This window comes from Acinonyx jubatus, chromosome B2, assembly GCF_027475565.1.
Source record: "Acinonyx jubatus isolate Ajub_Pintada_27869175 chromosome B2, VMU_Ajub_asm_v1.0, whole genome shotgun sequence".
Classification (NCBI taxonomy): Eukaryota; Metazoa; Chordata; class Mammalia; order Carnivora; family Felidae; genus Acinonyx; species Acinonyx jubatus.
The window spans coordinates 102,717,815-102,731,182 of record NC_069385.1 but is presented as its reverse complement, the minus strand read 5'-3'; the positions used below and the strand labels follow the sequence as shown (position 1 = coordinate 102,731,182).

At 36.2% G+C, this 13,368-nt stretch overlaps 1 protein-coding gene across 1 annotated transcript; it reads right to left on the bottom strand.

Moving 5' to 3' along the window:
• Window positions 1-5,486: 5,486 nt before the first annotated feature.
• Window positions 5,487-5,963, bottom strand: LOC113598560 (beta-defensin 110-like). The gene has a single exon (XM_053221926.1). The coding sequence runs from the start codon at window positions 5,843-5,845 to the stop codon at window positions 5,693-5,695; it is 153 nt and encodes a 50-aa protein (XP_053077901.1). The 5' UTR covers window positions 5,846-5,963; the 3' UTR covers window positions 5,487-5,692.
• Between the last annotated feature and the right edge of the window lie 7,405 nt (window positions 5,964-13,368).

Genomic DNA, 13,368 nt, shown 5'->3' with positions numbered 1-13,368 from the left:
CCACTGCTGCTCCGGCTAAAGTCTAGGCTCTTCTTCTCCTGGCCAGCTTAATGACTCATTTTTCAAGTTCCCCAAATGGGGTATCTATACATTCTTCATTTCCTACACATCCTCAGTGTAACAACTATAACATTTCATGTCACTATCATAAACAGTGTTTTTTTTTCCAATTCTCTGCCTTGCATAGAACTGTGACCATGTTTCTCACAACCTAGTTGTAGAAGAGCAAGACCTTTGCTGGGTTCCTTGGACTTTCCCTGCCTCCACCCTACATTGGGCTGCCTCACCTCTGGCCTTTGTCACTCTAGCTTTTGGTTTCCTCTTTTGTCTGGTATATCGAGTTAGCTCATTCTGATGAACACAAGTAGTAACAATTTTAAAATTGCACTTTGTCTAAAACTTCTGGCTATTCAGTAAGGGTTCTGAATTCCCTCTCTGTCTGCCCTGTTACCAGAACCAGAAATCTCTGAGGGTTTTTTTTTCTTTTTTAATATTTGAAGTATTGTTTTGCCCAATGATATGAAGTCTCAAGCATGAATGTGGAAAGGCGATCTATTTAAAAGCCAGGACCTTTGCATGAAACATTCCCGAAAAAGATAAGAAAAGGGGTCTAACTTTGGACTTTTCTTATCAAAGGAACATTCCTTACAGCTTGGCTTCCCATGTAAATGGGAACTTGTCAGGCCAAGAAAAATGATTAATATGCCCAAGAATATAACTTCTTATTATATGTTACAACATTGGCATCTCGTAATAAATAATTTAGGCTCAAATAGACAGTGAGTATCCTAAGGCTGATATACATTACGGCAGTGAAGAAATACTTTGCGGTAAAGCAGAAGTTCAAAGAGAACCATGGTGAAACTGTGCAAGGTATAATGGTTGGTTTTGAAGATCTCTGTGAAAGCACCCTGCATGACACCAGCCCCAGCCTGGCAGCCAAAGGTAGAGAGTTACTAAAATGCTTTGCCTTCTGTGGCAGTGAAGGACTTTTGATCACCGTGCAGTCTCTCTAGGCCATTATTTGGAAAAATCAGCAACTGGAGGAAACGAAAATGTAGAGTTTTTGAGAGTCATGCCCACTGAATTGCTATCAGGAAGAAAGGGATATTGGTTTTCTTTTACAACATTAAAAAAATTCATAGTTGCCAAAATGTGACCTGAATCTAGGCAGGCTTGTGTATTTACATCTGTGTATGTGTGTGTGAGGGTAGAGGATCAAAGCATATGTTTTTTTATCACCCTATACCATTCTTATATGTGTGTGTATATATATGTGTATGTATATATGACACACAGTTGTTGGTGCTGTATCCTTTAGAGCACTGAATCCCTCCTTTTCGTTACATAGCTACTCTTTTTACATTAGCTTAGATTTAGATTAGACTCCCAAATCCCTGAACTATATAATTTATATTTATTTATTCATTTCAGTTTCAAGTTTTTACTTAAATTCTAGTTAGTTAACACATAGTGTCACATTAGTTTCTGGTGTAGAATTTAGTGATTCATCACTTACATATAACACCCAGTGTTTATCACAAGTGCCCTCCTTAATGCCCATCACCCAATTAACCCATCCCCCACCCACCTCCCTCCAGCAATCCTCAGTTTTTTTCCCTATAGTTGTCCGTTTGATGGTTTGCCTCTCTCTCTCTCTCTCTCTCTCTCTCTCTTTTTTGCCCTCTGTTTACCTGTTTCATTTCTTAAATTCCACATATGGTATTTGTCTTTCTCTGACTGGCTTATTGCACTCAGCATAATACACTTTAGCTCCATTCATGTTGTTGCAAATGTCAAGATTTCATTCTTTTTGATGGCTAGGTAATATTCCATTGTGTATATGTACCACAGTTTATCCATTCACCAGTCAATAGACATTTGGGATCTTCCCATAATTTGACTATTGTTAACACTACTATAAATATCAGGGTGCATGTGTCACTTCAAATCAGTATTTTTGTATCCTTTGGATCAACACCTACTAGTGTAGTTGCTGGATCATAGGGTAGTTCTGGTTTTAACTTTTTGAGAAATCTCCATACTGTTTTCCAGAGTAGCTGCACCAGTTTGCATTTCCACCAAAAGTGCAAGAGGGCTCCTCTTTCTCTGCATCCTCACCAATACCTGTTGTTTCCTCTGTTGTTAATTTTAGCCATTCTGACAAGTGTGACGTGATATCTCATCATGGTTTTGATTTGCATTTCCCTGAGGATGAGTGATGTTGAGCATCTTTACATGTGTCTGTGAGACATCTGGATGCCTTCTTTGGAAAGATGTTTATTCATGTCTTCTGCCCATTTCTTAACTAGATTATTTGTGTTTTTTGGGGGGGGGAGTGTGGTGTTGAGTTTCATAAGTTCTTTATAGATTTTGGAACCTAACCCTTTATCAGACATGTCATTTGCAAATATTTTCTCCCATTCTGTCAGTTGCCTTTTAGTTTTATTGGTTGTTTCCTTTGCTGTGCAGAAGCTTTTATCTTGTCATGTTTGCTTTTGTTTCCCTTGCCTCTGATAAAGTGTGTAGTAAGAAGTCACTATGACCGAGGTCAAGGAGGTTACTGTCACTGTTCCTCTAGGATTTTGATAGTTTCCTGTCTCACTTTTAGGTATTTCATCCATTTTGAATATATTTTTGTGTATAAGAATGTAAGAAAGTGGTCCAGTTTCATTCTTCTGCATGTCAGTGTCCAGCTTTCCCATCACTATTTGTTGAATATCCAACGGATATTCTTTCCCGCTTGGTCAGAGAGTAGTTGGCCATATAGTTGTGTGTCCATTTCTAGGTTTTCTATCCTGAACTACATAATTTAGAAAAAAAAGTGTACTTGTTTCCTTAGAAGTGATTTTTTAAATGGAATCACAAATCTGAAAAAGACAAAACTATGGACACAATTAAGGATAACATTAAAAACAAATCACAGAGTCATAAATAGGTGAACATAAGAGGATGCTTAGAGAGGAAACCCTCCCCACTACAGGTTAGGAAAAACGAGATTCAACGTGATGAGAAAACTTACCTAAGGAACTTGAATCAGTTACATATTGTTACTGGTAAAAAAAAAAAAAAAAGACAGAATTCAGGATCATTTGACAGAAAAATCAATGCATCTCCGGAAATACTCATTTAACAGCTATTTATTGAACATATACCAGAGAATTTTCAAGGAAGTGGTGGTATATTAGGGCACATATTAAGAAGTATAAATCATGAATCACAATAAAAAATTCAAGTAAAAAATTACTTAAACACTTTTATTTATGTACAGTACTTAAACAGTTCAGGAGAGGCATGTCTGGTAACATAACCAATTTGGAGGTATATCTCTTAGATTAAAAAAATGTTACTAAGAAGTAGCTCTCCTAAAAAGTATCACATTCAGTACTCACAAAATCAGTTTCACTTACATTTAGGAGGGTGGTACAAATAATACTCGGGTCACTAGTGGACATGATATTTCTGAAGTACGCTAAAGAAAATGTCCAATTAGTACAAATTAGTCTACCGATAATAAAGCAATAATAAAGAAAAAGAACAGGTAAATTGAATTTTTTCTATCTGTAAGCTATCACCATGGAGAAGTATATGGTGCTAAAAATTATATCTAAAATTTTCTCCAACTAGGTATTGTCCAGCAAGAGTAGAATATAAATAAATGTTGCTGAGTGATAGTTATGGTATTAATCTAATGATCCTTTGATGTCTAGAGTATTATAATTCAAGATACAAAGTAATTATTTCTACAGTTCAGCAGTATAAATATTCATATAAACATTTCTACATTACCTCATGGAATTCTGACCTTATGGAACAATGTTATTAAAAAAAAAGAGAAAAAAACATTGCATCGTAGAAAATTTTTAGTAGAAAAGAATTAAAATACTTTCCCTCTTAGGTTACTTAGGAGGCTCAGTCAGTTGAGCATCCCACTCTTGATTGCCACACAAAGTCATGATCCCAGGGTCATGAGGTCGAGTGCCATGTCAGGCTTCATGCTGAGTGGAGCCTGCTTAAGATTCTCTCTCTCTTCCTCTGCCACTCTCCCCCACTCATGTGCTCTCTCTCTCTCTCTCTCTAAAATAAAAAAAAATAAGATAAAAAACATTCCTTTTCATATCATAGGTTGTTAAAATGAAGGGACAGAAAATTCTCACCTCTCAGGGCTTACTAAGTATGGGAAAAGTTCAATTCTTAGTGTTATCTTCAAAGAGCTAGTAGTCAGAAAGAATAGTGTACTTTCACAAAAACAATAGTATTTTTCTAGACATAACAGTCCAGACATCCATTGTGTCTTGATTAAATGAAGTCATAATATGTATCACTATGTATGAATATATGTATACATTATAACTTAAATATGTCAGGGTAGAGTAGCCTAAACAGTTGTAAGCACAAAGGTGTATGTTACAATAATAACCTCCTGTTACACTAAATGCCACCTTCTCACTAAATGCCCCACAGCAGCACAATTTCTGGAAATACAAAAGCTGCCCTCTCCTCAGTGAGGATCTCTAGGGCAAATAATATGATCTTCAGGGTGGCCAGGGGAGCCCTCATTTTTGCTACCACACAGTCGTTCCTTTCAATGTCTTTATCTTTCCTAGGCTCACCCTGATACTCCCCAAATTATCCCATGTGTGTATCAGCTGCAAAGTCATGAGCTCTGCTTTTGAAAAGTGAAATTTTCTGATACCTAAACTTCTCTAACATCACCCTTTTAGATAAAACTAATCCTGCTAGATTTCATGGTGGACCTTGGAGATAGGTGTTCTGAGCAGTTGGTCAGGTTCATTCATCAACTTACTGAGCTGCCCTGCAGCTCTACATTGCTTGTGGCATTCCAGTTCCTTCTCCAACAAAATTAAAGATTCCTTCAATCTGACATATTCTTTAGGAGCAGCCGACTGAGCTGGCCAAACATAGTCCTAAATTGTTGGAACAAGAATTGTTATTACTGAGCTTCCTTGTGGGATTTCATTTGATTAAATGATTGCATGGATAAGAGGGAAGCTGTTCTCAAAAACCTTAATATTTATCCCTCTTCAGTGTCATGAATAGTATTTCATTGCGCTACTGAGGGAACTGTTTTGTTTTGTTTTGTTTTGTTTTGTGTTGTTTTGTTTTCCTGAGGGAACTACTACTAAAGTGTGTCATCTCAAATTGTCACCTCATAGGAATTGGTTAAATGCATATGAAAAATCAGTAAGTAAGCCAAGATTGGAAGGGTTCACATTGGAAAGAGAGAAAACATGCATTTGCTTTTAAGAAAGATTTAAAACTACATACGGAGATTTTTGGTGTGGAAGAAAGCATCTATGAAGATAACCACGATTTTCATAGTAAAACTGGCAATAAAGTCCCATACATATATTTAGAAAGGAAACAGAGCAACTCAGATAAGTAGCATGAATATCTGGTTGGCAACATGTCCATAATGGGATTATAAGCACAATTAGAGTCTGATCCTCTGTTTAATTAATACATTCATCCATCTGAAATTCAAAGAAAGTGGGAAATAAATAGAATACAAACTAAATTATTTTTATTTATGTAAACAGTGGTACTGAGGATTTAAAAGCGAATACTTCTTTAAACGTTGCAAACGTTTTCTTTCTACCCACTCTCGTGTCGGTAAGATGAATCTCTGTTCCAGACTTTGATGCTCAATAGTACTTCTGTTTTCCAGAGTTCATATGCAGCACTGATTTCTCCATTTAATGCAGTATCCGTAATCATACTCATCATCATTACAAAATGTTTTACATATTCCTTTCAATTTTTTGCATCTTTCAAATCTATACATTGACTCAAAGTTACTTCTGGCTGCAATCAAGAAAGACATCTAAAGTCATCAACCTCATTTTTCACTTGGGAGTCTTGTTACCTAGGGAAGACAGAAAATCTGTTTTGGTCATGAGATCATGCATGTGGGAGATGGAGAGTCTGGTATGCCAGGTAGTGTTATAGCACAATTTGGCAGTTGTTGCAGAAAGAGACTGAGCTACAAACATCTTACTGTCCTTATCTTTCAGCCCATATCAGTACTCACCTTCCTATCTTTTTTTCTTATTTTATTAACACCAGATTTGCTCTCCCATGCTTTCATTAAGATGAGGTTTGTAGTTCTTTAAAAACCTATCATTTTTATTTTCATGTTTTTTTTTCAATTTTTTAAGCTTACTCTGACTGCCTCTTCACAGTATCATTTGTTCAATGCTTTCTTCTCCATTCCAGATCTTACTCTTAATTGAAATCTTCTTTCGTTATATTAGAGCAAATGAATATATCCCTTTCACCAGTCTATAGTAATAATGAATGAATAACATAACTAAGTACTTAATTATAGGTATTTTTCTTAAACATGTGTCATGATATTTTTATTCTTGTGGCCAATATGTCAACCACATATGACAGTTATGACTTCTTCTGATTCTTTGTTATCTCCTACCCAGTATATCCTGATAATTGTAATACAGTAGACATGGAGATACTTACTGATAATTTATTGAAGAAACAATACCATATTAGATGTGCACACAGAAACACAGTTTTGATATACATTTAGTATTTAGTAAAAAAAGAATCCTCATGTTAATCTTCTAGTTTGCTGTGTCATCTAAGACAATGCAAAGAAGGATATCCTGAGATTCCAAACTCACAGCTTTGGGTTCACACATTAAACAAATATTTTAGTTACTTAGGATTTTATTTTTCTTAATGATTTTATTGTACTGAAACTAATGCCTTTAGAAAAAAGAGACTTGTGTGTCAGGCTTATTTCTGCCCCTCCCCCCCAATTTTATCATAGTATTTACTTATCTTGGATAAGTCTTTCCACCTATCTGCATGATGGAATATAATAAACATGGCTATTGCAAATATATTTTGAATATTAAATTTTCCACGTGTGTGTCAGGAAAAACAAAGCAAAATAATTTTATTAAACTTTAGAGAATAAACTGAATAGAATTTAGATTAACATTATATAATGTTAACTCATAGAACCTAATTGCCTGCATAAAACCAAAATGAAATGCAGAATGGTGTTTCATTTCGATGGGGCAGGTGTTTGAGTACCTAGTATTCTCTAAGCATTTGGTTGGGAATTAGTCAGAAAGCTCAAAGGTAGCAAATGTAGAAAATACTTCAAATGGACTAACTTTATTGTTGTCAATAAAGTTAGTAGAAAAGGAAAGGAAGTTACGTGTAAAGTGCAAGAGATTGTCAGGAAGGTTTTGACATTTGAATATATGTATTTCCTTTGGGAATGGGAAGCTAATTTATGATGACAGAACCCCTGGTCACCAGTAAGTTTTGGTGAAATCTAAAGTTCCTTCAGACCCATATTTGATATAACTAAAAGTAGAGAAGTACATATGCATGGTTGCATTTTGCTTTTTTTAAAAACTTTTGCTGGGATAGGTACTTTCTAAGCTAATCAACATTCCTGAGACCCTAATACCTTGTCAACCCACAACATCCGTGTTGACTTTTAAGATATGTTAAATTCAGAAAAGAGAAATATGGATTTATAGTGATCATTAGTAACATGAAAATATACTACTGTTGTTTTTACTTTCTTATTATTTTAAAGAATATAAATGTTTTAAATCATGAAAACACCTATAGAAGTGCATGATCTGGAAATAAAAGGTTTGCATCACAAAATTGCTTCTATCACTTCTTACTTATTTGCAAATAATATGTCATTTTAGAGTCACAGCTCTGTGAGGTGAACATTATAAAAGAAAATAACACAACCTCATCGTGTTGTTGTGAAAATTGGATATGTAATATGTTATAAACTGTACAATGCCATACAAATATTATCCATGAGTGCATAGCTATGTGAGGTGACTTAAACTCATTGAAACCACATAAAAATAAAAATGAATGACTGTTCGGAGGAAGGATGCATAGCATCTCTTTTATCTATAAATATCTCTGCACATTTTAACATCACTGGAGAAATGAGTCTATGATGACTAATTTTCCTGATAAGAGACATATGTAAACACTAGTTGGAGGATGGATAAGGGCTATATATTTTGGACAGGTTTCTGATAATCTGGGCAAGAGTGGAGTGCTACAAATATGGTGTGCGTCTATTGTGGACCCCAGCCCCATAACAAATCATGCATACACATGGATAGAGAAATCTCTGTTGGGAACCAGTGGTTAAAAGCTCAATGGCCTCCCCACAGTTTGTTAATGTTATTTTTCCCATGCTCTGGGGCGGGGTGGGTGTTCTTCCTCCTGGGTGAAATATCTGGCATATATCTCCCCATCTCCTAGCAAATAACTTCTCTGCAGATGACTTCTCTGTTTACTTCATGATGCAAATAGCAAGGCTGAGTAGAAAGTAGGAAGGGGAGTCTCTTATGTTTTGGCTCCCTCCTTCTCTAACCATTTTTTTTCCTTCCCCTCCCCCATGGTCTTCTTGCTAAGTTTCTCAGGATCCACATAGGAGTGAAAACATATGGAATCTGTCCTTCTCTGTATGACTTATTTCACCAATTTGACAATGAATTTCATATTAAAAAAATGAGACACAGACCTCTGGACATTGGTGTTTGAGAATGTGATGCTGTAACTGTAAAAAAAAAAAAAAAAGAAAGTAGGAAGGGGAAACATTAAAAAAAAAGAGAGAGAGAGAAAAAGAAATAAGGAGGCACCTGGGTGGCTCAGGTCATGATCTCACAGCTCAAAGGCTGGTGAGTTCAAACCCCGCATTGGGCTCTTTGCTGACAGCCACAGCCTGGAGCCTGTTTCAAATTCTGTGTTTCAAATTCCCTCTCTCTCTGCTCCTTCCCTGCTCATGCTCTGTCTCCCTCTCTCCTCAAAAATAAATAAACAAAATTTAAAAAAAAGAAGTAGGAAGAGGTATTTTGGATGATGTCTACTTTTACTGGATCCAAGTTAAAATCAAGGTAGGAGCAAGGCCATAGTCAGAAGTTTCTAAAATATGTTTGAAACAGTATGCTCTTTCAGAATCAGATAGTACATTTCAATCCTATATGCTGTATTTATTAGCTGTGATAGATTGGGCAAAGGATCTTGATTTCCTCATATAATTGAGGTGTTTTTAAATAGAATTTTAAAAAAATATAATGAGATAAAATATGTAAACTTCTCTTATAATGTTCAAAGATGAATAAAATTTCAAAAATCAGCTTATTCTCATACTTGTTTTTATTTTCCATTTGGATTTACATTTTAAAGTGACCCCAGATGAAACAGTGTTATTAACATACATGCCCCTGGTATAGTGTAAACACAGTCCTTTTTTTTTTAACTTTTAATTTTTTACTTTTTATTTATTTACTTTGAGAGAGAGAGAGAGGGAGGGAGGAGCAGAGTGAGAGGGAGAGAGAATCCCAATAAGGCTCCATGCTACCAGCAGGGAGCCTGATGAGGGGCTCCAGCTCATGAACTGTGAGATCATGACCTGAGCTGAAACCAAGAGTCAAGATGCTTAACCGACTGAGCCACCCAGGCTCCCAAAACCTCTAGTCTTCAATCTATGTTAGGTCAGGTCCACTGTGTGCCTTGTTCACCGATTTATTACAGTATGTAGTGAAATGCTTGAAACATACATACTCAATAAGCGTGTAAATAACTGACAAAATGATTGAGTGAATAGTATGATATCAGATATAGATATTTAATTGGTGTTCTATACTGAAAGACTCTCTGGACTTTATCACAATCTCTCCATCCGTTATTTCCTATGTCAACTGAGCAAATGACCTAACCCTTGTACTAATTTCTTCAACTGTAAAATGTATTTAATGTCTACTTCAGAAGGTTGTGTGGCAAATGAGATAACAGGTATAGACATATTCTGTAGCCCCACAAGTAGTATAATAAGTTTTATTGTCATTGGTATGAGTTGCTTGTAAGTTTGTGTCAGGTTTCAGAGGAAACCTTTATTAATTCACTGATTTTCTTTACTTTTGCTATTAAATGAAGAAAATACCTTCTCTCGTGATTCATACCACACACCTTTAAGTAGGCAGCTATTCGCACTCGGCCCCATGCTAGATGCAGATGCAAAAAATGAATACCATAATTAAGCTCCTTGCCCCCAAAAGTAAACCAGTGTTCGTTGGCAAATGATGACATAAAAATGGTACAATATCACTTGTAAAGACAATCCTAAGGAATTAATAAAAATCTTCTCCAAGCATAAAATTAAAAGCTGTAAACTGCAAAAGTATATTTTACTATTACTACCACTACAGCCATTAGGAAACCTATGCTTTGTTAAGCGTTCATTAAATTTTAGGCTCTTTACTAAATAAGTTGTGTGCATTATCTGATTTAATGCTCTACTCACTTTGGGATAGGTATGATCATTCTCATTTCACCCATAAGAACAACTGAAGTAAAGAACTTTGCACAGAGTTTCATGGGGAGTAAAAGGGGTGGGAGAGGCTTCAAAGTTGTTGGACTCCAAACAAGTGTATGTTCAATCATTTCACGGAAGATGTGACTTTTAGTTGCACCTTGAGAAGCCAATAGCATATTTTTGAGGAATTAGGGGAAGCACTTAGAATATATGTATTCTAAACGTGGATGTTGTGAGATATATGTAGAATGGTGTGACTTTTAGCATGACTGGAGTGATATGGACATGGACTTCAGAAAACGCAGGGAAGGAAAAACTGGGCACAGTTGGCAAAAGATCTCCACAGCTGATGAGTTGAATATTCTGATGAGCAGAATTCTCATGAATTCCATATTCTCTATGGAAACGTTAAGCATCATCTTCCCTTTAAGGAAGGGATTGGAGAAAATTTTGTAGCAGAGAGGCTGGGTGAACATTGTTAGAATATTCTAAATAAGAAATAATGAGAAAGATAATTAAGTTCATGGGGTTTCAAATAAAGGGGGAGATATTTGTGAATTTGAAGCAGCCCAATGAAGTAACTTTTGGATTTGGGGCAAGAATACCAGGAAGTAGAGCAGTAACAAGTGTGTTAGCCCTTAATCCTGTGCAGTTGATAATAACAATCAATGAAGCAGAAAATAAAAAGAGGAGGACAGACTTTAGCCTTTGTGAGTAAGATGAGCTCTGTTTTGGACATATTGGGATTAAAAAAAAATGGAGGCCAGTCAGATAAGTTCCATAACTATAAATAAAAAAACCTTTTGATTTGGGAAGGAGATTCAAGAAAAAATATTTGTTGATAGCAGAAGTCATTGCACTGAACAAGATAATCTCAGGGAAACATATACAATAAGAAGAAAAGGGATTCAGGGACACAGCAGTAGAGACCCCTGAATTTAAGAGACCATCAAGAAGCACCTGGGTGGCACAGTTGATTCAGCGTCCAACTCTTCATTTTGGCTCAGGTCATGATCTCACAGTTCGTGAATTCAAGCCCTGAATGCCTCTGGTGCCTGCTTGGGATTCTCTCTCTTTCTTTCTCCTGCTCGTTCGCTCTCTCTCTCTCTCTCTCTCTCTCAAAATAAATAACTAAACTTTTTTAAAAAAGGGATTTACATAAAAAATGAGACCGCCAAATAATTGTCAAACATTGTCAGAACAGTGAACAACTCTAGCATTAGGCAGAAGTCCACAAGACAAAGAATTAAAATACCACTTTGGGTTTGCTTTTAGGAAAACATCGATAACATTAGCAAGAAGATTTTCAGTTAATTGACATGGGTGAATGTATTGGGGAAAAAGAGTATATAAAAGGTGATAAAAGGAGATTATGAGTTGAGGCTGGTTTTCAAAAAGTTTGGTGAAGATAGGAATAAAGCAGATTAGAAAGTAGCTGACTGCGTAGCCCAGGCAGTTGAGTGACTCTTGATTTCAGCTCCATGGTTTGTGAGATCAAGCCCACATGAGGCTTGGCACTGATATCAAGGATCTTGCTTGAGATTCTCTTTCTCTCTCTCTCTCTCTCCCTCTCTGCCTCTTCCCCACTCCCACTCTCTCTCTCTCTCTCTCAAAATAAATAAGTAAACATTTTTTTAAAAAGCAAATAAAAGAAAGTAGCTTAAAGGCAAAAATCTCTCATAAAATGTGACTTTAACTGCCCAGAACCCTACCATTACTCATTGTTTTTATTGTTAGCACCCTGAAGTGAGCTACCATAGTGTATTACTTATATTATGTTAATATCTCCTAACTCACGAAAGTGTTTCAGAGAGGTTTTTTTTTTTAAATAAAACTTAAATCATGTTTTTCCTCAGGTGAAAGCCCACTGGATTTCTCTCATAATTTAGAAGACAGTATCCTTTCTAGTTCCTAAAAAACTCTGGGTAATCGTCCAACACACTTCCTCCCTGACGAGCTCATCCAGGACTCTCCTCCCAACCCACTTTTCTCCAGCCACCTTCATTAGCACTCCCCAAAAACTCGTGGGTGCCCCCATGATGCTTCTTGGCCTCTGTCATTTTTTTTTTTTACTTAAATGTCATCTTCTCAATAAGAGCCTCCTGAAAAATCCTATTTCAAATTTCATTTTTTGGGGTCCCTGAACTCTGATTTATCATCTTCTAGCATAAAATGCTTATTTATTATGTTTGCTGCTTGTATTTGTCTCCACTTCTGGAATATGAGCTCCACAAAGATAGGAAATAGTGCCTGTTTTGTTTGTTGATGTGTCCTAATCATATTACATTATGGCTATACATAGTAGGTTCTCAAAGAATATTCATTGAATTGGTAAATAAATGAGAGAGGGGGGCATGGAATGCAGTGCCTAATGTATTGTCAGTGTTATGAATTGACATTGCTTTTCTTGGGGGCACATCCCATGTCTTACTCATTTTGAACTCTATCAGTTTGAATAATTACTTAAAACTCAGTTTGTTATTGGTAACTATTAGTTTCTTAAAACAGGAGCTGTAGGGGTGCCTTGGTGGCCTAGTCAGTTAAGCATTTGGCTCTTGATTTCCACTCAAATCATGATCTTACAGTTCCTGGGATTAAGCCCCATGTCAGGCTCTGTGCTGACAGCACAAAGCCTGCTTGGGATCCTCTCTCTCCCTCACTCTCTGTCCTTTCTCCACCCATTCTCTCTCTCTCTCTCTTCCTCTCTCTCTCTCTCTCAAAATAATTAATAAACTTTTTTTTAAAAAAAGGCAAGAGCTGTAATTTTATTTTATCTTCAAATCCAAAACCCATAATATCATACCTGGGAAGAAGCAAGCCATTATTAGTCAAGTGTCTGAATAAATAAATTACTATTTGGAATTGCATTTCATTCTTGCCCAAGGATATGAAGGTGAAATAAATCCTGAAATGGGGTGGGTATGAATGCATGGTATCTTCCTCTCTAATCCTGTGCTGGGATTTCAGAGTGATAGACCTCATTCCAACAGAATGCTTTTAACTGATTCAGGTGT